At 50.4% G+C, this 25924-nt stretch overlaps 16 protein-coding genes across 16 annotated transcripts; 6 read left to right on the top strand and 10 right to left on the bottom strand.

Moving 5' to 3' along the window:
* Positions 1-112: 112 nt before the first annotated feature.
* Positions 113-647, bottom strand: BDV14DRAFT_198189 (uncharacterized protein; the record flags this gene model as incomplete). The annotated part of the gene is made up of 3 exons (XM_073772858.1): positions 113-151; positions 203-426; positions 488-647. The coding sequence occupies 3 exons, from the start codon at positions 645-647 to the stop codon at positions 113-115; spliced, it is 423 nt and encodes a 140-aa protein (XP_073630055.1).
* Positions 648-1199: 552 nt separating this feature from the next.
* On the top strand, positions 1200-2948 carry BDV14DRAFT_188474 (major facilitator superfamily domain-containing protein; the record flags this gene model as incomplete). Its single annotated transcript, XM_073771074.1, has 5 exons — positions 1200-1432; positions 1484-1740; positions 1796-1916; positions 1967-2270; positions 2334-2948. 5 exons carry the CDS (start codon positions 1200-1202, stop codon positions 2946-2948), a joined length of 1530 nt encoding a protein of 509 aa, XP_073630054.1.
* An 861-nt stretch (positions 2949-3809) lies between these two features.
* BDV14DRAFT_207591 (alpha-hydroxy acid oxidase) lies at positions 3810-5038 on the bottom strand (the record flags this gene model as incomplete). Its single annotated transcript, XM_073775170.1, has 3 exons — positions 3810-3962; positions 4017-4900; positions 4951-5038. The coding sequence occupies 3 exons, from the start codon at positions 5036-5038 to the stop codon at positions 3810-3812; spliced, it is 1125 nt and encodes a 374-aa protein (XP_073630053.1).
* Positions 5039-5463: 425 nt separating this feature from the next.
* Positions 5464-6756, top strand: BDV14DRAFT_198186 (MBL fold metallo-hydrolase; the record flags this gene model as incomplete). Its single annotated transcript, XM_073772857.1, has 3 exons — positions 5464-5867; positions 5934-6074; positions 6126-6756. The coding sequence occupies 3 exons, from the start codon at positions 5464-5466 to the stop codon at positions 6754-6756; spliced, it is 1176 nt and encodes a 391-aa protein (XP_073630052.1).
* A 718-nt stretch (positions 6757-7474) lies between these two features.
* BDV14DRAFT_188471 (alpha/beta hydrolase) lies at positions 7475-8864 on the top strand (the record flags this gene model as incomplete). The annotated part of the gene is made up of 8 exons (XM_073771073.1): positions 7475-7778; positions 7831-7924; positions 7974-8031; positions 8081-8158; positions 8206-8386; positions 8446-8526; positions 8581-8653; positions 8705-8864. 8 exons carry the CDS (start codon positions 7475-7477, stop codon positions 8862-8864), a joined length of 1029 nt encoding a protein of 342 aa, XP_073630051.1.
* Positions 8704-9976, bottom strand: BDV14DRAFT_31949 (uncharacterized protein). The gene is made up of 3 exons (XM_073776533.1): positions 9624-9976; positions 9270-9574; positions 8704-9220 (listed from the first exon to the last, which is right to left on the bottom strand). The coding sequence occupies exons 1-3, from the start codon at positions 9934-9936 to the stop codon at positions 8999-9001; spliced, it is 840 nt and encodes a 279-aa protein (XP_073630050.1). The 5' UTR covers positions 9937-9976; the 3' UTR covers positions 8704-8998.
* Positions 9977-10357: 381 nt separating this feature from the next.
* BDV14DRAFT_198183 (uncharacterized protein) lies at positions 10358-11406 on the top strand (the record flags this gene model as incomplete). Its single annotated transcript, XM_073772856.1, has 2 exons — positions 10358-10999; positions 11053-11406. The coding sequence occupies 2 exons, from the start codon at positions 10358-10360 to the stop codon at positions 11404-11406; spliced, it is 996 nt and encodes a 331-aa protein (XP_073630049.1).
* A 967-nt stretch (positions 11407-12373) lies between these two features.
* On the bottom strand, positions 12374-13252 carry BDV14DRAFT_198182 (Chloroperoxidase; the record flags this gene model as incomplete). The annotated part of the gene is made up of 3 exons (XM_073772855.1): positions 12374-12480; positions 12546-13091; positions 13141-13252. 3 exons carry the CDS (start codon positions 13250-13252, stop codon positions 12374-12376), a joined length of 765 nt encoding a protein of 254 aa, XP_073630048.1.
* A 449-nt stretch (positions 13253-13701) lies between these two features.
* BDV14DRAFT_198181 (Zn(II)2Cys6 transcription factor domain-containing protein) lies at positions 13702-14856 on the bottom strand (the record flags this gene model as incomplete). The annotated part of the gene is made up of 1 exon (XM_073772854.1): positions 13702-14856. The coding sequence occupies one exon, from the start codon at positions 14854-14856 to the stop codon at positions 13702-13704; it is 1155 nt and encodes a 384-aa protein (XP_073630047.1).
* A 173-nt stretch (positions 14857-15029) lies between these two features.
* On the bottom strand, positions 15030-15333 carry BDV14DRAFT_170044 (uncharacterized protein). The gene has a single exon (XM_073768140.1). The coding sequence runs from the start codon at positions 15265-15267 to the stop codon at positions 15070-15072; it is 198 nt and encodes a 65-aa protein (XP_073630046.1). The 5' UTR covers positions 15268-15333; the 3' UTR covers positions 15030-15069.
* On the top strand, positions 15308-16140 carry BDV14DRAFT_170043 (flavin reductase family protein; the record flags this gene model as incomplete). Its single annotated transcript, XM_073768139.1, has 2 exons — positions 15308-15438; positions 15486-16140. Coding segments are annotated over exons 1-2 (625 nt in total), but the record flags the coding sequence as incomplete, so codon positions are not given.
* On the bottom strand, positions 16007-18285 carry BDV14DRAFT_198179 (Zn(II)2Cys6 transcription factor; the record flags this gene model as incomplete). The annotated part of the gene is made up of 2 exons (XM_073772853.1): positions 16007-16311; positions 16365-18285. The coding sequence occupies 2 exons, from the start codon at positions 18283-18285 to the stop codon at positions 16007-16009; spliced, it is 2226 nt and encodes a 741-aa protein (XP_073630044.1).
* A 508-nt stretch (positions 18286-18793) lies between these two features.
* BDV14DRAFT_207589 (carbon-nitrogen hydrolase) lies at positions 18794-20002 on the bottom strand (the record flags this gene model as incomplete). Its single annotated transcript, XM_073775169.1, has 1 exon — positions 18794-20002. A coding segment is annotated over one exon (1081 nt), but the record flags the coding sequence as incomplete, so codon positions are not given.
* A 106-nt stretch (positions 20003-20108) lies between these two features.
* BDV14DRAFT_198177 (P-loop containing nucleoside triphosphate hydrolase protein) lies at positions 20109-21402 on the bottom strand (the record flags this gene model as incomplete). The annotated part of the gene is made up of 3 exons (XM_073772852.1): positions 20109-20651; positions 20702-21345; positions 21396-21402. 3 exons carry the CDS (start codon positions 21400-21402, stop codon positions 20109-20111), a joined length of 1194 nt encoding a protein of 397 aa, XP_073630042.1.
* Positions 21403-22486: 1084 nt separating this feature from the next.
* BDV14DRAFT_198176 (transcription factor domain-containing protein) lies at positions 22487-24984 on the top strand (the record flags this gene model as incomplete). Its single annotated transcript, XM_073772851.1, has 8 exons — positions 22487-22536; positions 22584-22730; positions 22778-23025; positions 23071-23138; positions 23195-23808; positions 23861-24031; positions 24091-24895; positions 24928-24984. 8 exons carry the CDS (start codon positions 22487-22489, stop codon positions 24982-24984), a joined length of 2160 nt encoding a protein of 719 aa, XP_073630041.1.
* Positions 24985-25084: 100 nt separating this feature from the next.
* BDV14DRAFT_170037 (putative 2-haloalkanoic acid dehalogenase) lies at positions 25085-25881 on the bottom strand. The gene has a single exon (XM_073768138.1). It carries the CDS (start codon positions 25815-25817, stop codon positions 25098-25100), a length of 720 nt encoding a protein of 239 aa, XP_073630040.1. The 5' UTR covers positions 25818-25881; the 3' UTR covers positions 25085-25097.
* Positions 25882-25924: the final 43 nt, after the last annotated feature.

The raw sequence follows: 25924 nt of genomic DNA, 5'->3' as shown, positions 1-25924 counted from the left end.
TTATCTGGAGCGGACGAAGGGCGTTCTTGTTATTCATTGGTTTATTCTTCTACAACAGCCCACCAGCATCATGTTGATAAAATGAGATAAGATAAGGCTTGGAAAGCAGGTTCTAGCTAGACAACATCTCGGCTGACGGGGGTGTAGGATCCTGTATGCTTCATCAATCCAGTTCTGTGATCACTAACGGAATAGTACTCACGGAAATGACAGTATATCTATTGATGAGCACACCGTCGCCGTCCTTTACGAACTGCAAACGCCCCGACCAGATGAGTTGTTTCTTGCTGCCATCCCTCAAGGTCATGTTGGTAGACCCGTGCAGCATGACTTCGTTCTGTCCGTCCTCGAAAGGGAATACCCTGTGCACGATGTGCTCCCGCGACTCAACGGTCGCCCACGAGGAAGTGATCCATGCTTGTAGGCCTGTTGACCAGGGTATTAGTGGAGACATCTCATGAAGCATATCTTCACAGGAAGAGCTTACTTTCTCGGCCCTTGACCTCATCCGGGCTCTTTTTGGCAATGCCGTCTTGAGTAAAATGCTTGGCCCAATCGCCTGCCGTGTGCTCACCATCTGCGGCTTTGTAGAAGGAGAGAATGTGGGCTTTTACAAGTGAATTTAATGTTGAAGGGCACTCGAACATGATGGCTGCAGGCGTAATACGGAAGTTGGTTCAATTCGATGGAAAGTTCTTTATCATGCAAGACAAGAGACCATGATACCCGCACTGCGATAGCCCAGCTAAATATGCTACTAGAAATACCTTCGTCTTGAGCTGGGAGATCAGAGATAGCGTATCGGGACTTGGCCAAGCGAGTTGCTTTCGAAGCACTCAGAGTCCGGAGTAGAAAAAGTGCACGATCAAGCTGAAGGCAAGCGCGTCATTGACAGGGCGGACTTTTTGTCCGATCGGGAGTGGACAATATTCTTATCTACTAGCTGCACACTACTCCAACAGATAGCACCAAGAAATTCCTCTTGATTAGGACTGGCTGAATTATCGTTAATCAAGTATAGTGGCGATTGCGGCACCGATAGGACACCAGTCGGCCTCATCTCCATGATACCTAGGTACAGCCCTTGACAGTCGCTCAGAGCAATACTTTACAAAGACCATGACCACCATCTACAGAAATGAAGGGTTTGGTCGCATCGCCCCATAGAATAGACGCGAGTCCAACGAGGTTTCAAGATCATGGACAAGTTCAAGCATTCGCCCTCACTGGCGCCCAAAACTCCACACACGGAACAGAGCAAAAAGGCCCTTGATGTCGCGGCAGTTTTTCTGGAGAGCACCGAATATACTGCCTACACCCAGAAAGAAGAGAAAGCTTTGCGATGGAGGCTCGACAAGCGCCTGATCCCGCTGCTCTTCTTCAATGTCACACTTGGCGCTGTCGATAAATCCACCATCAGCACCGGCGCACTGTAAGCATGTGGAATACCTCGATGTACCTTACATTGACTCATGACTCTCAGATATGGGCTGCGAGCAGACTGCGAAATGACTACTGGTAATCGCTATGCCTGGGCTGGCAGTGCGTTCTACTTTGGTTATCTGCTCTGGTGCTTCCCGTCCAGCGGACTGTTACAGAAATTTCCTATAGCAAAGACAATGATGGTCTTCCAGATTATGTGGGGGGTTTTACTTATTGGTACCGGATTTGCCAATAACTTTGAAACATTCGTGGTATTACGCTTTCTGTTGGGCGCCATCGAAGCCCCTATCATCCCTGGTGAGTCAGACGCGAATCCTCCACGTTTATTCGATTCCCGTCGTGTTGACTCCAGGTCTTATTCCAGGGAACTTTCTCGTGATGGGAATGTGGTACACGAGACAAGAGCAACCACTCCGGACTGGTCTGTTCTACACCGGACTGAGCTCCCTTATTACGGGACCCCTTGGCTACGTGTAAGCATCCCAAGTCCTATTTGGCTTCGAGTGCTAAATATATGTTTCAGAGTTGGGTTCATCAGTGGCCAGTGGTACCTGCCATGGAGAGCACTATTCTGGATCGTAGGATCAATCACAATTGGTTACGCACTGGTTATCGGCTTTTTCCTACCCGACAGCCCAGTAGCAGCAAAATTCGTCAACGATAAGGAAAAGTACGTTGCCATCAACAGACTGAGAGCCGACCAGGTCGGCATTGAGAATAAGGTCTGGAAGCGGGAGCAATTCATAGACGCCTTCGCAGACGTGAAGACATGGATCATGGTCCTACTCAATATCTTTATCAATATTCCAAACGGTGCCCTTGGTAATGTAAGTCTTCTGCTATTTAGCTAGAGCGCATCACGACCAGCAAATCCTAACCCATACTCGCAGTTTACGCCACTCATCATCTCTGGGCTGGGGTACAATGCCCGCATCGCAAGCCTGATGTTCATACTCGTTGGTGTCACGTCAACCGCCTCGTGTTACATGTGCAATGGCGGAGTCTTCTTAGTAAACAAGCACAAACCGGACCTCCAGGTCCGAGGGGCCTTCATGGCATTCGGCCTCCTTGTTGGCATGATCTCAACTGTCTTTCTCTACACCCTGCCCCTTACAGCCATCCACAGCCGTCTCACGGCACTCCTCATGGCATACTTCTACCTGGGCCCTTATGTTGTCTCTGTTGGAATGGTCGCCGCCAACACAGCAGGATATACCAAGAAAATCACCGTCAACGCCCTGATATTCATGGCCTACTGTGTGTCGAATATCATTGGGCCGTTCTTCTTCAAGACTGAGCAGGCTCCGCTCTACTCGCTGGGAATGGCGGCCATGCTGTTCTCGTATGGCGCCAGCTTTGTACTCGTTGCCGTATATATGGCGTACTGTTGGAATGAGAACCGACAGAGGGATGCGCTGGCTGCGGCGAACCCGGTGCCGAGCGAGGAGACTGAGTTTAGAGATCTAACCGACAAGCAGAACCCTAATTTCCGCTATGTTTGGTGAGAGAACAAAGTGATAATCATATCAATGAGCTTTAATTACACATGGAAAAAAATGTGAAATACTTAGAAAAGCAGTTGAGAGCAGAAAGGCTGATTTTACCCAGGTGGTGTAGGGTAGAGCGCCGCCGGATAGGGCCAAAGTGGCACCAGCACAAAATGTGTTCCTGGGGCTTGTGCCAACTGCCATTTCTGCCTCCGTATTGGCTGAACTGTTCTTCAAGGTATCATTACACTACCTCCCTGAGTCCATGGAGTCCGAATGAGGTGGACCCCTCCCGGACTTTCTGTCCGAATATGCGAAGGCCACAATTGAACAGGTTGTATCTTGACGAGCCTACAGGTTTCATTCTGCTATGGAATTTGTGCATTGCATCCCGTCTCTCCATCAGTGTCCTGTGATAGAGGCTTGGCAAAGATACATGTTCGTGCCTGTTGATATCATGAGTAATGGATCAAAAAGGCATCAAGTCAAGCCACACCCGCCGGCATGGGCTTCGTGCAATATGTCTCATACACGGCAGTCACAGCCTGAAGGTCATCTGGATTGAGCAGGAAAATGTTGACTTTGGTCAGAGCAGAATACAATGTTGCCAACCACGGTTGCCTGGGGACAACATGTGAAGACATGCTAAAATGGCTGGCGAGACGTCGAAGCAGAGTCAATAAGATTGTAGTGACGGCAGAGCTCCACACAGATTTATATGCAATATTTACGGAACCAATTCAGGAGACCCGGTTCAAACTACTGAGTTGTCATTAAGCCCGCTCATATTCTCTGATCAAATCTCTCTAGAAGTACGGCATGGTTGCAACTACAGTCAACTTTTTACGCCTCATCGCAGAGCTCCAGAGACCCCGGATTTCATAGTCTAGCTAGCGGTCCATCCGAACGAACTACACCGAGGGATGCGGTGGTCATTTCGGAAACATCCTTGCATCCGGCCAGCTGCATGCATCTTTTGAACTCATCGTATAGAATGTTCAACACTTTATCAGCACCCTTTTCACCGTCAAGCTAGAATCAATTAGCAAGACAACGGAAGAATATGTGGATGGAGGCTGCACCTACCGCAAGTCCCCAGATCATGGGCCGGCCAATCCAGCAGCATTCAGCCCCAAGCGCAATGGCCTTGAAGATATCTGCGCCGGTCCTGATGCCCCCGTCGACGTGGACGGGTATTTTACCCTCGGCAGCCTTGACGCATTCCGGAAGCGCGTCAATGGTAGCTGGCGTTCCATCAAGCTGTCTTCCACCGTGATTGCTCACAATGACACCGTCGCACCCATACTGGCGTGCAAGCATGACATCCTCCGCAGTCAGGACGCCCTTGATCCAGATTTGCATCTTGGTCCGGCTCCGAAGCCAGGGGATGTCATGGGCCCAAGAATGAGCGTCGGAGTTGAATGCCGTAAAACCATCGTCGTGCGTCTGAGCTTGTATCGACTCGCTCGTCTTCTCCTGTATCGGAAATGACAATCCAGCTGGTGTGCGAAAGTCGTCGCGCCACTCGTTGTTCCGGACACCAAGCACCGGACTATCTGCCGTGAGGAAGATGGCTACACATCCAGCGGCTTCGGCTCGTTTAATCATGCGCTCTTGAAGCACCCGGTCCTTCATTGTGTACAACTGCATGACATGCGCGATTGAGCCCACTTTCTGGCTTGCCTGCGTGATATCTTCCACAGAGTAATTGGCAAAGGATGAGACGCCCATGTGAATGCCTCTTCTGGCGCAGGCACGGCTCGTCGCAAGCTCGCCATCAGGGTGGGCCATCGCTTGAAGCCCAGCTGGGGAGACGCAGAGGGGAAAAGCAATCCTGCTACCAAGGACATTGACACTAGTGTCTGTCTTGGATACATCTCTCAATACACGTGGGCGGATACGGTACTTTGCAAAGGCCGTTCTATTCTCGCGCAGAGTGACTTGATCCGTAGAACCATCATTGAAGAAGTCTAAAAATCATTCTTAGTGGCTGTCATGGATTGGTAACAGGAGCTCGTACTCGACACAACTGTGTCCAACTTCTTGTTTGCCTCCTTCTGCACGTCATCGACGTTTAACACCATGGGTGACTTCGAATTGGTAGCCATCTTTCCTTTCCAAGTCTTCACAAACTTCCCTCTTCTCCGCCGTCGCATGAAAAGATTCGATCTATTGGGTGAGATTTCGTACGACGACGAGTCGGTTATGGCCTGATCTTGATAGTCGAGACGACGGAGTGGACGTCCGACTGGGACACTATCAGCAGCCCTACCCCGCCATAGACCCTTCCTGCAGGACTCCAACAGGCCAATGTCCGATGTCCGAGATCCGAAAGGCCGATAGTCCAGACAGCGATAAGACGATTGGATACACACGAGACGACCAATAGTTCTCGTCGTTGCTTATTGATGCTCGGCTACGTGCGGTGTTATCGCAACGAGGTGAAAAGCCAACATTCCAAGGCCAAATGTATCCAGCCGGGCCTTTCAAATAAGGGATACGCGGTACAACACGTCCCCTTCTCGTAGCACCCATGTTCGTGCACCGAATCGGCGACTTTTTGATACCTCCGAGACGAGGAGTACTGAATATGCCGTCCAAACTAAGCACGAATGGTATCCCAGCTGGTTCTTCTTCCAAGGTGTCTATAATCGACAATACATTCCTGTACAATATTCCTGTGGACAACTACATCCAGCCAATTGTTCCCGGGTATGAGAAATTCTCCCTGCCCTCGTACGCCTTTCTCATTGAGAACTCGGCAGGACGAAAGGTCCTCTTCGACTTTTCCCTGCGTAAGGACTGGGAGAACCTGACCCCAGAGGCCTTGCATGAGATTCATGCCGATGGCATCAAGATCGAGATCGAGCGTGATGTTGTCGATATTCTTCGCGAAGGTGGAATCGATGGGGAAGAAATTGAGGCTGTCGTGTTCAGGTGAGTTTGCTCGGCAAGGCATCCATGCTCTTACCCACTGCACAATAAGCTGGACTGACCAGCTAGCCATCATCATTGGGATCACATTGGCGACATGTCTAGACTTCCTCCAAGTACAGATATCGTTGTGGGTCCTGGCTTCAAGGAAGCATTCCTCCCGGGCTACCCAGCGAACCCAGATTCCCCCATTTTGCAAACGGACTACGAGTGCGGGCATCCTCTTCCCAACACATAGATCGCGTATGCTGACCTGTGTAGAAACCATAATGTGCAAGAGATTGACTTCTCCGATCCCATCCTCTCAATCGTAGATATAGGCCCTTTCAAAGGGCACGACTACTTTGGAGACGGGTCACTGTACCTTCTGAACGCCCCCGGCCACAGTATTGGACATTTTTGCGCCCTTGCTCGAACAACCTCGAGCCCGGACACATTTGTCTTTATGGGCGCCGATGCAGCCCACCACCTGGGTGAGATTCGTCCATCCATCTACAAGCCTCTCCCGAAGTCCATCGTTCCGCATCCAATCCTACCCAGCTCAGTCTACCCATGTCCTGGCGAGTCGTGGGCAAAGTATCTCCAGAGTCGGGGGCGATCAGTGAATATGCCCTTCTTCGAAATCCCTGACACATCGGCAGGGGCTGCCTATACGCACGACGTGCAGGTCTCGAAGGAGACGATTGCAAATGTTCAAGACATCGATTCTGGGGAGGAAATGTTGGTCATTCTTGCTCATGATGAGAGTATCAAGGGTATCGTGGAATTTTTCCCACATGCCATTAATGACTGGAAAGAAAGAGGTTGGGGCAAATCCCATGCCTGGGGTTTCTTGAAGGACTTTCAAAAGGTCTATTATGACTGCGAAACCAGAGAAAGTACGAATAAGTGACCGTGAAGATGGTGAGCGCTCCAATTATATGATTCGAAATTCCACCACAATTCAACTCTTTGAGTGCATCTACACAACATAGAAAGTCTAGAACTGATGGCAGTGGGAGTACTGTAGTTGAATGTTAGTCATTCCATATAGTATATGAAATAACCTGTACACAGATCGCAATGACTGTAACCCCCTTTTCTTCAATAGCACCTTATAGAACATGAATTCCTAATTGATTCATATTCAGTCCTGCGTATGGTGTCAACGTTGTCCTCTAATGTTGCTAGGAATATGTATTGTTGTCCCAGCAGACCGAGCCAAGACATGATCGACCCCAGAGATTAAAGATTACAAAACGAAACAAGTAGAGTTAACCATGCCTAGTTTGATTGCAAATTCGTGATTCCTGGCAGGAATACGCGATACGCAATACGCATTCCCCAGACACTCCACACCCCACTCAACCTCAATCTTGGCTGGGGCGACCGCAATATAATTGGCTAGGCTATCGGATTGGCATTAAAAAGGATTCGAACCCATATCAATCCATGGGGATACGATGGGATACGAATATGATACCTTGAATTGTAGTTCCGGCATGATGCCACCCAGGTTCGACCGCGAAGAGCCCCCGCTTACATCATGGCATTGTCTTGCTATAAGTGAGAACTCGCCATCTTCTTATTCTTTTTATGTCTCTTGAGACCCATCTTGAGCACGCGACATAATGACTGGCATCGACGAGTCAACCCTTCGCTATGCCCACTATGCCACCCCCGACCCCGAGTGGGATAAATACAAAGATTATCAGAATCCCTTCGCAGAACTTGAGAGCCCATCGGTCCCGAAAATGCGCGAGATCATATCCGAGATGCCCATTTCGTTTCCATACGAGCGACACGAGGTGGCTGGTGTTGAAATCAGCCACGAGCAGATCGAAGCGCGTGATGGAGCTGAGCTGCAGCTGAGAATTTACAAACACCAAGACACGAAGGACGATGCGGTCTTGTTTTTCGTTACTCATGGCGGAGGTATGCCTTCCTTCAATCTTGAACCCGACTGGTGGACTGATATTGGAAATAGGGTGGGCGATGGGAGACCACGACGCGGAGGAAGCAATGAATCGACTCGTTGCGAAAAGGACAAACTCGGTTGTAGTGAGTGTCAACTATCGCTTGTGATTCTCCCATCTATCTTGGGACCTTTCTCATACTGACATAAAACAGAGCTCCTGAATTCACATTTCCATACGCCGTCAATGACTCTTTTGACGCGTTGCAATGGGTCAGTCGCTACTTACTAGACTCTTGCTCTAATGCTGATGACCGAACAGTGCAGAGAGAACGCAAGCTTCCTCGGGATCGATCCAAATAAAGTCATCGTTGGTGGAGGCAGCTCTGGCGGGAATATTGTTAGTGGTCGCCACCGATACCCTATATCCCCTGCTAACTTTTCCAGGCCGCTACTCTGGCACTAAAAGACAGAGACGAAGGCATCGGCGCAGTATTCGGGCAGGTCCTCAATCTTCCAGACACCTGCCATCCTGCCCATTTCCCCAGGGACAAGTACGAGTACTACAGTCCCGAACAGAACAAAGACGCGCCGGTCATTACGACGGAGGCCGCTCACTGGTTATGGAGTAGGTCCAGCGACATTGAACAATGCCCTTCGTTCTGAGATTGCTAACCTGAGATACAGATCTTTATTGCCCTACAAGTGGTGCGGATCCCTATGCCAGCCCGCTGCTGGCCGAAACCCACAAGGGGCTGGCACCGGCTTGTAAGCTTACTCTTACCATTTGCAAGTGCGTGTCCAATTGCTGACCACATGAAGTAATTCAAGTAGCAGGATGCGACCCAGGGCGTGACGAAGCGCTTGCCTACAGTGAGGTTCTAAAGAGGGCAGGGTAAGTAAGCTATCGCTCCAACGGAATAAGCTTCACTGACATGGTGGTTAGAGTTGCGGTCAAAACGAAGATATACCCCGGGTTGCCTCATGCGTTCCATCTCTTTCCGGACCTCCAATCTACCATGACCTTTCATAATACTGTTGTTGATTGGATTAATTTTCTGGACAAGGATATGGCAAAGATCAACAAGTTTGATAAGCGTCGTTGATAGGGTAGCAAGGAACACTAAGAGGCCAAATTGATAATATAACATTGAAACAAAGTGAGAAGAGAAGGAAACATCATGACGCTAAGCTCAGGTTAAAGTACAACAACGCCACAAACTCCAAGATATGCATCGTCTCATCGTCGAAACTCATCCAATAGCTCCACACTGCATATGCGCGGGTCATAAGGCGACTTGACGGTGATACTTATGTCCCTGTTGATCTTCATAATAAGATTGAATAGGAGGCGTTCGATGAACCCGTCTAATCCGAGGGATTGGGGGCCACCTCTCCAAGTAACCATCTCACTGGCGGCATTGATGTGGAATTCCAAGCTGGCGTTATCATGAGTCCAGAGCTGCTGATTATTAATGACGATGGTCTGACGAGTAGTGCAGGAGTCATACCTCGTCATAAGCCATCATGACTGCTTTAAGGATTGTAGTGTCGGTAAAGTGGGGTGTTTCGACTGATATTGCTTCTCTCAGGGACTGTGTGATGCCAGCTTTGTATCGGTATGCCGATTCCAAGTAAGACTCGTGCAGCTGCTGGCGCTTGTAGGATTCGACCAAGTGCCGACAGGCCACGAGAAGCATGACGTCGAGCATGCTTTCTGTAGCAAAGGCGAAGGGGATCCACGCTTGCATCATGCGTCGGAAGAAGTCTGCATCAAAGCTATTGCAGCGCATCAAGGGTACAACGCTGATCACATCTATTGCACGAGTCAGAAAGTACCAAGAAAATGATAAGACTGAACGTACAGTGGTCGAACAAAACTTCTTCATTGGGTTCCAATCTCCTGGCGCAGCTCATGAAGGGGTCTCGCCTGTGATAGGAGAGCGGATGAATAGGGTCGCCACCGATTGGGCGAGACGATGTGATATATTTTGATAGCTCGAGCTCTTTACGTCCCTCACGAGCCTTTTTGGACTGGTACTCTATAATGCGTTGGCGTCTAACCTTGGCGTGTGCAGAGCGAGCAGCATGGGACCGAGCCTTCCGCGACTCAGCGGGCCCGGAAGTGTTTGTCGACGATGCCGAGGAGACAATGAACTGGATGCTTTTGGGAGCCATGGCAGCAGATAGTAGTATGCAGTAACCTGGTTTCGGGGAGAAGGAAAATTCTTGTCGAGGAGTAGACAAAAGCAAGAGTCAAAGGTGGCAGTGACCCCCCCTGATAACGGTCTAGCCTGAAGTGGTTAGCGTATGTCTATGCCAAGACTTACGCCTTCCTAGAATGGAAAAGCGCGTCATCATGAATCGAAGAGAGTGGAACGCTGCCCTGTGAAGATCGAGAGTTCTATACAGAAGAACAGATCCTATTAGAACTTCAAGATACTGGTTCGCCAAGCACTGCATCTACTCCATCCAGCAGACCTTGTACAACCTCTTGTCTTGATTTCAAATCGCAAATGACAAACAACTTCACGTATAAAAGCAGTGAGAACATGTCTAATCCAGAGTTATCAAATTCCAAATTACCATTTCCTTCAACATGGCCGGCACTATCATTATCACCGGAGCGAACGGCTCTCTGGGCCTCGGCTTTGTCGAAGCCTTCCTCATCCGATATCCCGAGCATACCCTGATAGCCACCGTGCGCAATCCATCACCAGAAAAAGACCAGAACACTGCCAAGCTAGTCCAGCTCGCTTCCAGATATCCCCAGGCAAAGGTTCACATCGAAGTACTTGACCTTGGAAATCTGTCAGCAGTACGTTCATTTGCGGACGACGTCGCAGCCCGGGTATCCTCCAAGAAAATACCGTCTATCTCGGCCATTGTCTGCAATGCGTTCACCTGGTCGCTTGAGGCCGGGCAGAAATATACCTCCGATGGCTACGACGCGACGTTCCAAGTCAGCCATCTGTCTCACTACCTTCTCATTCTGAAGCTACTTGGCAGCATGGATTCAAACATAGGACGAATTGTCATGCTGGGGTCGACTGCGCACTATCCCGAGAGACCCAATCCTCTCTCTTCATTGACTCCGGTAATACCAGACAACATCGAGGAGCTTGTCAAACCAACACCTGATCCTAAGGATCTCATTCACGACCGAGGGTTCCAGAGATATGGAACCGCCAAGCTTGCAAATGTTGTTTTCGCTGAAGACCTTAATAACCGTCTTCAGAAGGTGATTCCACCTTTTACCATGCTGAGTTGCAGTATTAATATCTATTTATCCAGAACCCCAAGCTATCGAATATCACAGTCACCGCCATGGACCCTGGTGGTCTCGTCCAGTCGAGAGCGCAGGTGGAGCAAAAGGGCTCTGTTCAGAGAATAATGGCGGTCGTTGGTTTCCTCATGCCTGTGCTAAGGCACTTCACCTCAGCTTTACGCACCAACAAGGATTCAGGCCGAGACCTTGTGGCTGTGAGTCTCGATCCAGCCTTTGCTGGTAAGCGACGATACTATGTCGGCCAGAAGGAGGACGCGCCGGCCCAGGTCAGCCACGACACTGAAGTTCAGAATCGTCTCTGGGACGCCTGCTGGAGATGGGCTAGCCTGACGGCTGACGAAACTGTCCTCAGCTCTTGAACTCTTCTACTATACTCATTTTGGGTTTGTCTTCTACTTGATTAATATTTTAATGAACATGTCGAGATTGGGGTCAAGCGCTCATCCAACCACGGAACCAACAAAATTATATCTTCTAGTGGTAATGAAAGTCCCAACATTGATTTGAGACTCGAGTAGCCAGGCAATATGGATAGCTTTGAACCAAGACGACGCAATGTTCCCTCTACCCGTGGCGGTCCGGAGGGTGATGGTACGATTATGATTGATTGATGAAAAGATCTATGTCCACAGCCGTAGATCGCTAGTACGGAGAGCAAAGCCAGCGCAACGTGATGGTTCCGATCACTCTTAACCCAGTGTTCTCTCTTTGAAAAGTGCCATATAGACGGCCCGCATGTTCTAAAATTCCAATGCATATCGCATAAGGTGCTCTCCTTCCAGTAAGTGGCCTATCCGGTCCTATTCCTTTTACACTGTGTATCTTGCAGTTCAACTAAACATTGCCATTTGATCATCGCAACAGGTTCCGCGAGCATGAAGATTCCGACCGTCAACGACATTCTCACGCTCCTTTGTGCGAACGGGGCTTTCGCAGGTCTAGCAGGCTATGGCTCCTGCCAAACCGGATGTGTGCAGGTAGTCATGGCTTGCTACTCTGCGGCTGGGTTTACCTTTGGAACTGTCGAGGCTGCTGCTGCGCCTCCGGCTATATTCAAATGTAACGCTGCATACGGCTCCTGCCAGGCTTCATGCGCTACGGTTGCCTTTGCTCCAGCACCTTGAAAATGTTTCACGACGCTCATGCTGTCTTTGATTGTGATTGCAGTGGTCTTATGCGAACTGGGATGACAGTGAGGAGGAAACGAAAACAATTGATTTATGATGGAAAAGCATCCAAATGATAGCAATCAGAATGGCTAGCAATAATGTAGAGCAGGATTAAACATAACGTTAAAACAAACTATAGCCCGACGTAACAGACCCTCTATACCTTAACAGCCAAAACTCTCAGATTCATATTCAAAATATCGGTCATGTTCCTTGGCTTGACGGGTGGCTTGTATCCCTCGATATAAGGAATACGCTCGTCCTCTGCTCTCATTAGCACACATCCTCTCTCTCACATGTAAACCATTGAAGGTATAAGAGCAACTCACCGAAGAAAGACTTGACCCAACTCTTCGGCGCTGCATCCGCCTCATCATCCCACAACGTCGTTAGGTAAAGCGCCGTAGTCCCGGGACTCCCCTGCATTTCATTTACCGAAGCATTGAACATTGGATTCGCCCGCTTCGCGTCTTCAACTCGTGCAGCACGAGCGCGAGCCGCAGATTCAACGGTGACGTATGTCTCGTTTCCACATTCGCCGGTATCATAGAGGTTCAGTCGCTCCGCAACACTTCCCCAGATAGCCAGATTAAAATGCAGATTATCACCAAAGTATGCGTCGTTCCGCGAGAGAGAGCCATCAAATTCAACGGCGTCGTGCCAGCGCAGGTCGGAGAGGTGGAATGTAGAGCTATCTCCGGATGTCGAGAGGTTAAAGTCGAGCGCTTGCTGGAAGGCATCGTCGAAGGAGGTGCGTTCGTAGTTGTAGGCGCCTGAGACGGCGGTGCGGAGAGTTGCCAGGTCGATGTCTTTGCCGGAGCGCGGGAGCCAGCCGTGGTTTGCTAGCACATTCAGGCCCGGACAGGGGGAGCGGCCTGTTCTCTATTAGTTTGTTATACCGAAAGATGAATAGGGCTGGTTTACGGTCTTCTGGTCGTGGCTTCTGCCATTTGTGCCCTTGGTCGTGGGCGAAGGGGCAGCTTGAAGCGGCGGCGAGGCCGAAGAGGACTGTTTCGAGGAGGAATGAGAGCTTCATGTTTTCTAGTTTGGTTTAATTGATTTAATGCTTCACCCACTGCAATGACATGTCTTATATACTGTGTTTTTTTGAGGCCGACCCACTTGATCGTATACAACTTAGCCCCAAGCGTATGCGTATTCGGTCCCTGAGCATGAAGAACTGCACACATCCACTTTGGAGCCCGATTCACTTGGATGCTTTTGATAGATCTCGCCGCTAATATGATCATATTACTATTTGCTTTCTCATGATTTGTCAGTTTTAGAGCCTCGGCCTCAGATGGTCAGGGGCAGCATTGAGGCTGAGGCGTGGTTGTATACGCATACGCTGGCTGGAGATTTAGACGCACCTTGGCATCGTTGGGATGAGCCTTTATTGCTTGATATTCTGCAGTCATGGCCTCGTGTTTGCTGAACGAAGTATGACATTGGTTTTATCGGTGTGGTCTATTTGGAATACTAAAGTCATCGCACTTGCACCGCCCCATCCCGCAGGTTCAACATCTGCAGCGGCCAGGAGACAGCCTCTCTATACTCTGCAGGCAAAATTGCTACAATAACCGAACCCAGTCGCACTCCCCAGTTAGCACACCACCACTGTGAACTGCTTTGTCCAAGGACGACCGCGTAGTAAGCTAGAATGACTATCGCTGTTGGGTTCCGCTGTCGGAGTAGATCGAGGTAGTTGCTTTCGACCTCGGTCGGCCATGCCAGCGCTCTCACATTGCGATGAAGATGAGACTCTAGTCCTCTGATGAAGGCGCGAACAGCTTCGGTGTTGATGGCCTTGACAGATAGACTGTCGCTGGAGCCTTCGATCCACGGTTGCAACTGGCGGAGGGCTAGAGTGAGGTCCGAATCGAATTGGGCATCCGTTTGGTCGCCGCGAAAGTCTCCCTCTTGTACCCAGTGGTCGTCTTGCAGAGCGATGAATGGGTTGGTGGTGTCTTTGACGAGTCGGTGGCCTTTGATTAGGACCATGATGCCAATTATTTCGTCAAGAATTGCCGCTTCGCTTTTGACTTCGCGGTCTAGTTGGCCTAATGCTAGAGCGTATATGGTCAAGAAGAATGGGAAGGCCTGGATAGCGTGACAGTTGCGGTCGCTGGGGTTTTCTGCTTCTTGTCGAAAGCGCGTGGTCGCGTCTGAGCATCCTTGCAAAATGAATGCTCGATGGGTTTCGGTAAATGATGGGTGTTTTGTCAAAGCCATATGGAGGGCAGATAGAACGAGAATCATATGAAGAAACCATTCATGGTTGAGTGCTTCCTTGACAGCGCGGTCTCGCCAGGCATTGTGGAAGCCAGGGCTAACTTCGAATGATTCAGAAACTTGGATAGTCCAATTATGTAACAGTTCAAACTCCCAAATCGTCAAGCTTGACCGTCGTGGTGAGTGTGTTTGAGCAGGCGATGCGATGCGGCTGGACTCTGCGCTGGTGCCTGGAGCTGGGGCTGAAGATGAAGGACGCGAAGATGAAGTTTTCGGGACCTTTGGGATACAGGGCACATTGTACCTGACGCAGGCACTGCAGGCAGGACGAGCCTCGTCACATTTGATGTGCTTTTCTTTGCATCGCTGGCACCCGGAGCGAGACTTCGTATGAGGACGACGAGGCATGATAAGGCAAAACAAGACGATCAACAGAGAAAATACGAAATACGGCACTACAAATCGAACAACTGCCGAGAATAGTTCACTGCTGAGTAATTACTGCATAATTAAGTGGATAAGTGGACACTTTTATGCTATCAGTGACGCAACGGCCAATTCGCCGTTATGCCGACGGGGAAGAGGACAACAAACATTTACATCTTTCTCTCGGGACAATTTTTACAAGTAACGATGTCTCAAAACCAAGTTGAGGCCGACGACCGCGAAGCCGCCATCAAGCGCAATCCCCACGCCGACTTTGCTGCCGTCGAGGGCTCCAGGCCTGATTTCCAGCACGAACAGCTGAAATTCACAAAGACACCAAAGCCAGACTGGCACCCTGGGGACGGAGCGACCAATGACGACTGGAAGAAGCATAAATTTACTACCATTGACCCGGGCGAAGAAGGGCGCGGGCAGTGGATGAACTATAAGCTTCTCGTCTCTGCCACGGTTCCGCGGCCCATTGCCCTGGCCAGTACCGTTTCTGCTGATGGAAAGACGGCGAATTTGGCTCCGTTTTCGTTCTGGCAGTGTGCTGCTGTTGATGTATGTCTGATACTATTGATTATTGAATGTTGTCTAAATATTTACAGCCTCCGATGTATTCCATCTCCTTTACCAGCAGGACGGCCAACGACACTCTCACCAACCTCCTTGCGACCAAGGAAATGTGCATTTCCATGACTAGTGAGTGGCTGATTGAAGCTGCCAATTTTGCCTCTGTCAACACTCCCCGGAATGTCTCGGAGTGGCCGATGACTGGTCTTACCCAGAAGCCCAGCGACCTCGTCAAGCCTGCTCATGTCGCTGAGTCGCCGTACTCGGTGGAGTGTAAACTTCATTCGGTGCAGGATTTCTTCAGCAAAAGAGATCCTTCAGTACGGACGTCGACCTTAGTCATTGTGGAGGTGGTTCGCTTCCACATCTGGAGTGATGCGATCGCTGAAGATCGAGCGACAGCCGATGTGACCAAGCTGCATCCAGTCTTCAGGGCTGGCGGGATCATGTATGGCACTTGTCCCAGTATGTTTGAGTTACCGCGACCAGTGGCATTCAGGGAGCTCAAATATGACGATAAGATCAAGCCTTTAATCTAGAGCAATAGAAGAATTCGCTATGTGACGGGTGTTGGTGATCTTCCAGTCTTCTCTTCTTCTTTCCACTCATTCATAAGAGCGTCGAGACGTAGGAGGGCAAGGTTAGTGAGGCCCTTGCGACCACCAGCACCGCGGCTCGCTAGAATCAGGTGTCGCCGCCACTTGGGCATGAGCGCTTGCAGCTTCTCAAACTGGCTGGTAAGGGAGAAGGTTCCTGACTGGTTGGATGAGGGTGTACTCATTGGCCACGCTTGGAAGCGCGAGGTGAGGAGGTAAAGGTGCAAGAGGAGTGTCGAGATCGCAGCAAAGTTATGTCGAGACCCTATTCCCAAGATGAGTATCTGTCATTGATTTATTGGGATGTTAACGACTTACAGCCCGGCCAGAATGAATCCCACTCGGCAGTCGTGATTCGCGTCAGCGATGAAACAAGGGACCTGGTGTTGGATATCGCGCCCTCTACCACAGCTTCAGCGGCGTCCAAGTCGATATCCAAGGTGATAGAGCTGGAATTTGTCTGACATTGCAATGCAACCAGAGATATTGGGCGGATCAGCGCCCGGTAGATGGCCAGCTGAGTGGTCATATAGGCCAGGTTCAATGAGAAACTGCTGTCAGGCTCCGAATCGTCGGCTTCATCCGTATCCATCAGAGCTCGTCGATCATGAGGTCGCAATTGATCTGGTAAGCTGTCGAGCCACGTCTTCAAGCGGAGTCGGAGGTTTTTGGCCAGGTCAAGGCACACCGAGAGGGAGCTGGAGGTGCGTTCCGACGCGGCAAGGGTGAAAAAGGATCGAGTGACGTCGTCGAGAATGAAGGTGAGCTTGTTCAGGCATATGAAGGGCGATGGAACAGAAGACCCTCCATTCAGCGCATGTACATCTGCTTCCTCCAGAGGCGTGATGTTATACTCATCGCGGTGATATTGACTTGGTCGACCGTCGCTAAAGGCCATCCACTTTTCAGTCACCCACGACACCCACCAAAGGCATTTGCGAAGTTTCCGTTGGTCCGGTGAAAGCGTGTCCCAGTTGCCTGGATCTCGATGTAAGCCTAGTCCATACGTTGATGAGACGAGAAGGCCGCGAATGTTGGAGTCCATGGAGCCCTCCAAAGGAGGTTCGTCGGGTAAGTGCCGCTGGAGGAGTAAGATCAGGGTCTGGACGGTCGATAGTCGTGGAGAGGCCAGGTCCTCTTGCAGTAACTGCCAGCTGAGTTGATAGAGTCTTCGGGCAGAGAGAGGAGGTGATTTCAGACACAGAACATCATCGTAGTCGACAAAGTGGCTTGATGTAGCGGCAATTGCAGCTAGGAGAGCAGGGGAGTCGAATAGAGCCGAACTGTCAGATAGGAGGGTCCCCCTGCTGATAATCGGCAAATAGGGATGGACAAATTGAGCGAACAGTGCAGCAAGTCTGGCGACGGTGTCGGCAGTGAGCAGCTCGTCAATCTCTTGCTGTGCATCTTGAACCAGATTGGGATCAACGATTTCATGTCCTCTTGATAGCGACGGGTCCCGACTCATTGCCAGCATCGGCGGCGCCCGTGATGCTGCAAGCGCTCTATCCAAGTCTTGAAGGCGCTGGTACGTGACATTGGTATGTCGAGACACTGAAAGATTTTGGTTATCGTAGTGCCGATGTGCAAGAAGGTGGGTGTCAAGGTCCCCTGAGGAGCCAACGAAGCGCATCAATGGTGACAGCGATCGACGTCTTGAGCTGCCAGAGCATGCTGGGGATGTCACTGTTTGTCCACGGCGAGATCGAGTTGATGTTGACCTAGGAGTTGTGTCTCGCTGAGCAGGTGCTGATGCGACAGCTGTGGGACTTGGGTGAATAGCGTCCAGCGGGCTGTATGCATTGTGATCAGAAAGTTGCTGTGGGGGCGACTGTAGCTCAGCTGCAAGTGCAGAAGACGGTGGAGCGAGATCAAATGCACCGAAATCGGTCTTGAAGTCGTGTTCGATATGCAGTTCATCGACATGTTGGCCTGTCAGATCGGGGCCAAACATGGGAAGATCGGCCATTGCTTGTCTTTCGCCGCCAGCAGGCTCTAAATTGCTGGCTGGCGCAGGAGAGACAGACGTACGGACCCGTCGACGCTTGCGAGGAGCCTCTTCGAAGGTACAGTCATGGTGCTTTGCCACGCAGAGTTCACAGGGCAGACCTGGAGTGCTTATCTTGCAGGCCACTTTGCGATACCGGCAAAAGTCGCACGGGCGGTTGCGACGCGACCGCGGCGACCTGGCCGATGGAGCAGGCTGGACGGTCTCTACAGCAGTATAACTGGTAGCCATGATTGCAAGTAAGCTTCAGAGCGACAGTTGGAGAGATGACTCCAAGATTGGACTCCAGAGCGGCGGTCAAAGAGTCTGGGGGTCCACGCTTATCTATTACTCCAACACCCACAAGCCACACCATTGCCCTCCAAGCGGGGTGCATCGATCTTATTCAATCTAGAATCTATTACTTCACTATCATCTGAAGGGTTCAACTTGTTTACAAATGCGAACAGTCATTTGTGTCGTATGCTAGTGCTGGTTGTCCCTCTAATCTGTATTGGGTACGTCCCAAATATATATCACGGGGCAGGTGAGCCCTACTTTAGCCAAAGCCTGTAGAGACTTCTATCTTGAATTCTCAATGTAAACACTCTGTACATGATGACGATGCGACTTCTTGTCATAGTTACATTATATACAAGCAATTCAACATCTCTGCCCATCTCTGCCCGTCTCTGCACTCTGCACAGCATTGCTTCTCTCCCCGGGGTAGGATCCGGGTCTGCTGTGCGAGTCGCTGACTCGTGCATTCCAGCGACCCACTCAACAACCAGACGACCAAACAAAAGGGTCAAGACTGTTCTTGGCACGGAAAAGTATCCGTGGAGAGTCCAGATTCCAGACTGAAGGAAAGTTGTTGGGATGATGGGATCAAGACAACAAAGGCGGTTCCTCCACGCCTGCGCGCTCCAGCAACAGCCCATACGCGTCCAGCCTCCGATGCCGCCCCAGATCAAACGTCTTGGTCTTGCCAGCCCGACACTTCCTCAGGTCTAATGTCGCTGATACAATCTCATCTCCTTTTGTTTCGGCCTCCGCAACCACGTACCCCTTGGGATCAACAATGCAAGTGCCCGCAATAAGGGGGTGGCCGTCTTCCTCCCCGGCCTTGGCCACATTCACGCTGAAGCAAGCGTTCATGTAGCTGTTCCCTGTGAGACTAAGTTTGTTGTGGAAGAGGACTTCTTGTTCGGCTTCTTCGCGACTTAGTGGTTTCGATTCGTACAGGTCGCTGCCGAGCAGTTGGGGGGCGTAGGCGGTTGTATTGTAGCCGCAAAGAATCACTTCGGCGCCTTGCAGACCGTATGCGCGCCATCCCTCTGGCCAGCGGCGGTCGTTGCAGATGAGCATTCCAAAGATCGGGTCGCCGCGACCGTCGGTTTCGCCGGTGGACGCGCCTGATGTGGATTTGAGAGCATCGTCGACTAGTCCAGGAACTCGGAAGGCGTCAAAGTGGCTTCCATTCTTAAAGTATCGCTTTTCAAGCTGCTGCGTTGCGCCAGGTTCAGGGAAGGGCTCGAATACGCCTGGGAGGTGCACTTTGCGGTACTTTGCGAGGACCTTGCCTAGACGACCAGAGTAGTAGACGGCTGAATTGTAGTATTCTGTTTTATTGTCCTCTTTCCATGCCTCTGCATATCCCACGTATACATCGACGCCGAGTTTCTTGACGTGGTCGAAAAAGGGTTTCACGTTGGAAGATTGGTCGACTGGGTGTTCAGGCGACTCGTGTTCGAAGTAGCTCTCGAGTTCTTCGTGATCGGGGATAAAATGGCGAGGGAAAAAAGTTGTAAAAGCCAATTCGGGGAAGACAACTACTTGCGCTGGGGGATTCTGGGAGACGGCCTGGTCGAGTAGAGCGATCATGCGCGAGAGTATAGATTGTCGCGAGTCGCCGCGCTGGTTGGGGCCCAGCTGGGCTGCAGCAAAGGTGACTTGACGAGAAGACATGATTACAGGAAAATGAACAGAGACAGAATGTATACGCGGGGAAAGGTACTTTATTCAGTCTTGACGGGCTTAACGGGCCGCTGGAGTTGGCCGTGATATCTTATCTTCTACGCAACAATGCGATAGTATCGAGTTGCACGGTCATACTCCAACACAACCTCTGCTTCCATATCGCCAATATTGATTACTAGTTGCTTCCAGAGATGCACCTCATAGACATCTGCAGTAGCTCCTGGTAGTACCATGGCACAACGACAGTTGCCATCTTCCCCGGAAGACAAAATTACTGCCAAATTCCGAGCGGGGGAATGCTTCAAGATATCCCACGGCGCATTCCACCGGGCGGCCATTCCAGGACGAAGTCGTTCTTTGAAAGGCAGCTTTGCTCTCTCATTGTCGGGCTCGACACTGGTCCGACTGTTACTGTTCTTCACGGCGTCGTCAATATCCGGCTTCCGCTCGGGATTGCTCTTTCGTCGCGATTTGACATGTAGTGCCCAGAGCTTCGCATGAAATGCTCTTGCTTGCTCTTCAGTCACATCTGGGGAAAGAAGACAGCGCCTGACAAATTCATCGACCGGAAGACGCAGTAGCTCTTCGCCCGTCTCGGTGGGAGCGAGATCGTAAGCAGTGACGGGCAAGTACCCCGACTGCATTGCAATAGTTAGTGACGGATATGGCGTAGTCGGGATTGACTTACCTGCAGCTTGATATAGTTCTTGACATTCTTGTTGCTCCAGGTTGAGGGCACCGCTGGGTCATAATCACCAGCCTTGGGATTTGGGCCCCGCAACATCTCTGCGTATCGAAGAGTGCTTTTGGCAGCGTCCACATTTAGGAAGCTTGGGTTGACACATGCCAGAAAGACTGTTTTGCAGTTGGTGTTGCTACCAGGTTCGAACAAGTGCTTGACTACTTTGGTCAACGCACTCTGACGGAAAGGAACATGAGGCTGCTTCCCCTTGCCACCTGCAGTAGCATCAGGGTTCACCTGAGCCATTGCTCGCATACAATCTTTGAGAGTGGATAAACTGAGACCAGTCTCGCGATTTTCTTTGACACGATCAGTCGCAGTGTCTGCAGCGTCCCATTCGGCCTCCGAGCATGCAAGACTGACCATATACAGTGATCCGCCTGGCCCAGCCCCGGAGTTGTCTTTGATTCGGATGCGATAGACGATATGAGAATTTGATGGACCATTGCTTTTTATAGCTCTGGAGGCCTTTGACATGGAGTGGGAGAATGCGTTAGGGTCTAAGACTTGGTCTTCCACTACCCCCTCTGGCTGGAATTGCCCAGAAGCATCCTCGATGATTTGGAGCAGTGCACGGTTGTTCAGGAGGTCTGATTATTAAAGGTTAGCGCATTGACACAGAGATATCAGCAAGGTATACTTGCCATAGGCAGAGTTGCCAGTAAGTTCAACAACGGAGATGTGGACTTGCTGCATTGATTGGACAGCCTCAAACAGCGAGCCTGCGATCAACTTTTCCAGCCCACGAGTGGTATAGTTCCTACCAGAGCCAGTGTGCCCGGAGACAAAGAGTGTTCCTACTCGGCCCCCGAGTGCAAAGGGGATCAGGGACTTCACGATGTCATTGTAGATTATTTCAGTCGATTGATGGGGATGGAAGGTTTGATCGGATCTGAAACAGAACGACTATTGTACAACTTGTTAGGTAGTCTTCCAGACATTGGTTGATTCGCGTCTCACACTCATTGTAGGTAGGCCTTGCACTACCTTTCGCATTTCATGGACATCGATGACCCCATCTTGGCCTGGACGAGGAAAAATGCCTGGAGCCTGGCCTGACTGCGTTTCCGACTCCAACAGCGGGCGAATACGCGTCGCTACGAGTAGATTGGGGTTTGTTGATAGCTGCCTGCGTGGGTCATTGGTACCTGAAGGCTTGAATCGCCTGACGAGCGTTTGATACCGCTGAACGTTGTCAAGAAGATATTGATCCATAATTTGGGGAAGGTAGTCCTTGGTTGAGAGGCGACTCGAAGGGACGTTTTAGGGAGATTATATCATGGCGAGGCTGAACGAACAAAGCCAGGCAGCAGCTGCCCCTTGTTTAGGTTCCAGCATCGATTGTGTTTGCGGAACAGTCAGTGTGCTGCAGTGTGTAACTCTATTGCAGATGAGACTCATCGTGATTCGCATGCCGTACGCGCTCTTCCCAGCTCATCAGGCGCGTGCGCTGCGGCAGCGCGGGGGAAATCCTTTCTGGTCTGGAGACAGGGTCTCTGTCTTTGTCCATCATGTTGAGAGGAGGGGATCCTTGAGTCTCGAGCTGTCCATAGATTAGACTTCGCGCAGTAGTTTATCAAATTAGATAGCTGAGGTCCTTATCAGGCCCTATATTAGCGCGAGATATAGGCACTGGACGTGGCAATACTTGGCTGTCCCCGCTCTTGTTGTCCTTATTCAAATGCATCCTGATCGTCCTTTCCGCTCTGTATACATGATACTGAAATAAAAATGGAGAAGCGGCGAAGAACTCGAGAGGATAGGAGGCGAACAGCTCGTGCGTATGTAGTTGTCCTACAACTCTGGCGATAAGCAACTGATGAAGCAGGTGTGATCGATGCCGGAGACTGAAGGAGCGATGTGAAGGTGGCTTCCCCTGCTTGAGGTGTATTCATCTTGGTCGCCATTGCGAGTTCAAGCGTCTGCCGCAGTTTCCTCAGGATGAACAGAGCGACTGCCTTCCTCCCATCGCCGAGTGAGTATCAACTCCTCCTCCACCAACTACTGACTGACAACCGATAGATCTCCATCCATTCCAATTCCAGAGGTAAACATCCCAGAGCTGCTGGAGCGTGTTTCGTATATGGAAAATATCTTGAAGCACAAGTTTGAAGGCATAGCTCTTGACGTGGACAGTCTGCGACGGATGTCCAGGGCCCTAGACCAACATGATCAAAACAGCGACCATCCTGCAACCCCCTTACCTGCTGAAGAAGACCCAATTGAGGATGAAGTCTGTACTATTGACCCAGTAGAAGACACGACGACACGTATGTATACCCTATCAATTCGTTGTCTGATGCTAAAGCAAGAAGACTACTCGGGCGAGTTTTCCTACTGGAACTTCTCGATGCGCGTAAAACGACATATCGAGGACCGCATGGTAAGAGCCACATATGCGTTCCATACAGCATAAAAGCTAACTAATTGTCCGTCCAGCACCCGCAAAGCACGCTGAAAGTTTCCAACTACGCGCGAGCTGAGCAGTTGCAATACGGAGTCAACAGGATTGCGGCAGCCATCTCCTGCTGCCCGCCACGCCATGTTGCTGACTTTCTGGTCAACGTCTTCTTCAAACATGCACAGACATACTACTTCTATGTTGATCGGGGATGGCTCACAGAGAAGCTACATATCCTATATGACGACCCAGGGAAATTCAGCAAAAAGAGCGTCGCAGTGGTCAGCATAATTCTCACGGTGTTTGCCATTGCAACACAGTACGCCTATCTTGAGGCCTTGAGTCAGAGATCCTGGAGTACCAATACTGAGAGTTCTGAAGATGCGCTGGGAACTATGTTTTACCAGCAAGCGATTCAGTTTCTTCCAGAGATCATTGAAGCCTCGTCTTTGGAGAGCGTCCAGACCTGTCTTTTATTCGCTGTCTATGCGCTCTCAGTAGATGCTTCAGGACTTGGGTATATCTACATTACACTCACCAATCGTCTGGGCATGCAGAATGGAATGCATCGGAAGTATACAGGCACAGGCCTGAGTGCTGCTATGATCGAGACAAGAAATCGGATATGGTGGACGGCATATACGCTCGAGAGGTGCGAAGCCCTGCTGGACTAAGCCTTTACATTTGACTGATGCTTGAAGTAGAAAAGTATCGATATTCCACGGTCGGCCACTCTCAACGCACAGTTCGGACGTTGATGCGCATCTTCCTACTCACAACGAAGCCACCCAAGGCCCAAACACCCAGTCCACCCTTCCTTACACGCTTGCATCTGTCCTTCTGACGAAGCGGCTGGAGGAGATTTCTCACGACCTGTAAGTTGGACTGTTCTTTGAAAAAAGAAATCGATAACAGTACTAAAGTTATAGCTCAGTTTTCTATATCGAACTTGCGGCAAAGGCGAGCGCCTGTCCGTACTATCGCGGTTGATTGCTAGGAAGAAAGACCTTGACTCCTGGTGGCAGACATTACCAGAGAGGGTGCACAGCGATATTCCACATGACGATTGTGATTATAGAGCGCTGGCGCAACTTCGTCTTGAGTACTGCCTAGTCAAGATGTTTATCGGTCGGCCACTACTTCTCAACAGAGCTTCATCCCGCTCACCAGCATCCCCTGGGGCGAGTGAGACGCGCAGCCCTGGAAGCACATCAATTACGACCTCTGAGAATGGTTCTAGTAATTATACCATCTACCGTCAAGAGCTTGTTGAGTACTGCATTGGGGCTGCCCAAGAAGCACTCAGCCTGTGTCGTGACGTGCGAGACAACGGGCCTGGGTTAGCACGGTCTTCCTATATCGAGTATAGCTCATGCCGCGCGTCGCTCCTAGTCCTGATTGCCCAATCCATAGAGAAGCAGTCGGCTCTGTTCCGTACTCAGCTGCGCGATGGACTTGACATGATCAAGGAGATGGCTGCAGCTGGAGACTCTGCTCGATCTGAAGTGGCTCTTCTAGAGTCTCTCGAGCGCGCTTTAGCTCGTCTGCTTCACACGACGGATAAGCATGAGGGTAGAAGCACTGGTTCAGATTATGAAAACTTCAAGAACTGGGAGTCGGCATGGAAATCAAGCACCATGCCCCCCTTGCCGGAGCAGATGGTTACGCCCTCTACCCGTACCTTAGACGACTTGATGAACTCAAACGATATCCCATCGACCGATATGCCCGACTATGGGGTACAACCTTCTTCAAATACTTTGAGCTATAGCAATGGGACCATATCAATTCGATCAGCCACCGCCGATGGTGCGCTATCATTCGATAATACTCACCCCGAGCTACGAATACTACAAGAGTTTCTGGGGATTCCGGGGTACGGATTTGATGCAGGGTTTGATACATCTAATTTTTCATTTCAATAATATGTACATATTAGGCCTATGACGCTTTGACAACCTTCTCTGCCATCTCCACCAAGCTGTCTGCAATGACATCCATTTTCGCATCAAAAATCTCTAGACAAGGATCCTGCTCATATACAGTGCAGTATGCTCCTCGGAATCCGACCTTGACAGCGGCCGAGACATCCCACATGTGTGCAGCGGCAAACCACTTGTCGTCTCCAGCTGCGAATTGTTCAAATACTGGCCGGTAAGCACCCAATGCTGGTTTTGCAACGCCCTTGCTGTCACAGCTGATGATGTTTTCCAAGGGCATGTCAACGTTCCCTTGCTCAAAGTATCCACGGACTCGAGCCATGTCCCCAGTCGTCAAACACCAAACGGTAAATCCATTTTCTCGTAGCTTGGAAAAGCACTCTTTGACATCTGGCCGAATTGCCAAATGCCAGTAACCTTGGATGCACTGATCGCGCTCTTCGTCCGTTGCCAGCGCCCGGGGATTTCGAATGCCAGCCATCCATAGTGTTCGGTAAAAGACTGCTTCAAGAATTTGCTTGTATGGTCTATGCCTCTCGGATATTGAAAGAAATGTGAATTCAAGTTCCGCGGCTGTCATCCAGCTGTATCCGAAGAATTGAGGGGTGATGTTGTTGGCGCGCAGACGGTCCCCAATTGCTTGGTCGATGGCGTTGAAGTAGGCATCGAAGGAGACGCATGTTCCAACGACGTCAAAGACGACGTGTTTGTTTCCAGTCATTGTGATAATTAGTCAAGATAAGAGAGTAGACTGAGAATGTAGACGCTGTGGTATGATATCAGGATATATGAAGACAGACCGGATGCTGCCAGTTGTCTCCAGTTGGA

Source organism: Aspergillus stella-maris, assembly GCF_047715825.1.
Source record: "Aspergillus stella-maris strain CBS 113639 unplaced genomic scaffold BDV14scaffold_15, whole genome shotgun sequence".
In the NCBI taxonomy this organism is placed as follows: domain Eukaryota; kingdom Fungi; phylum Ascomycota; class Eurotiomycetes; order Eurotiales; family Aspergillaceae; genus Aspergillus; species Aspergillus stella-maris.
Note: the sequence above shows the minus strand (reverse complement) of the source record. Positions and strands in the feature narration are given on the sequence as shown.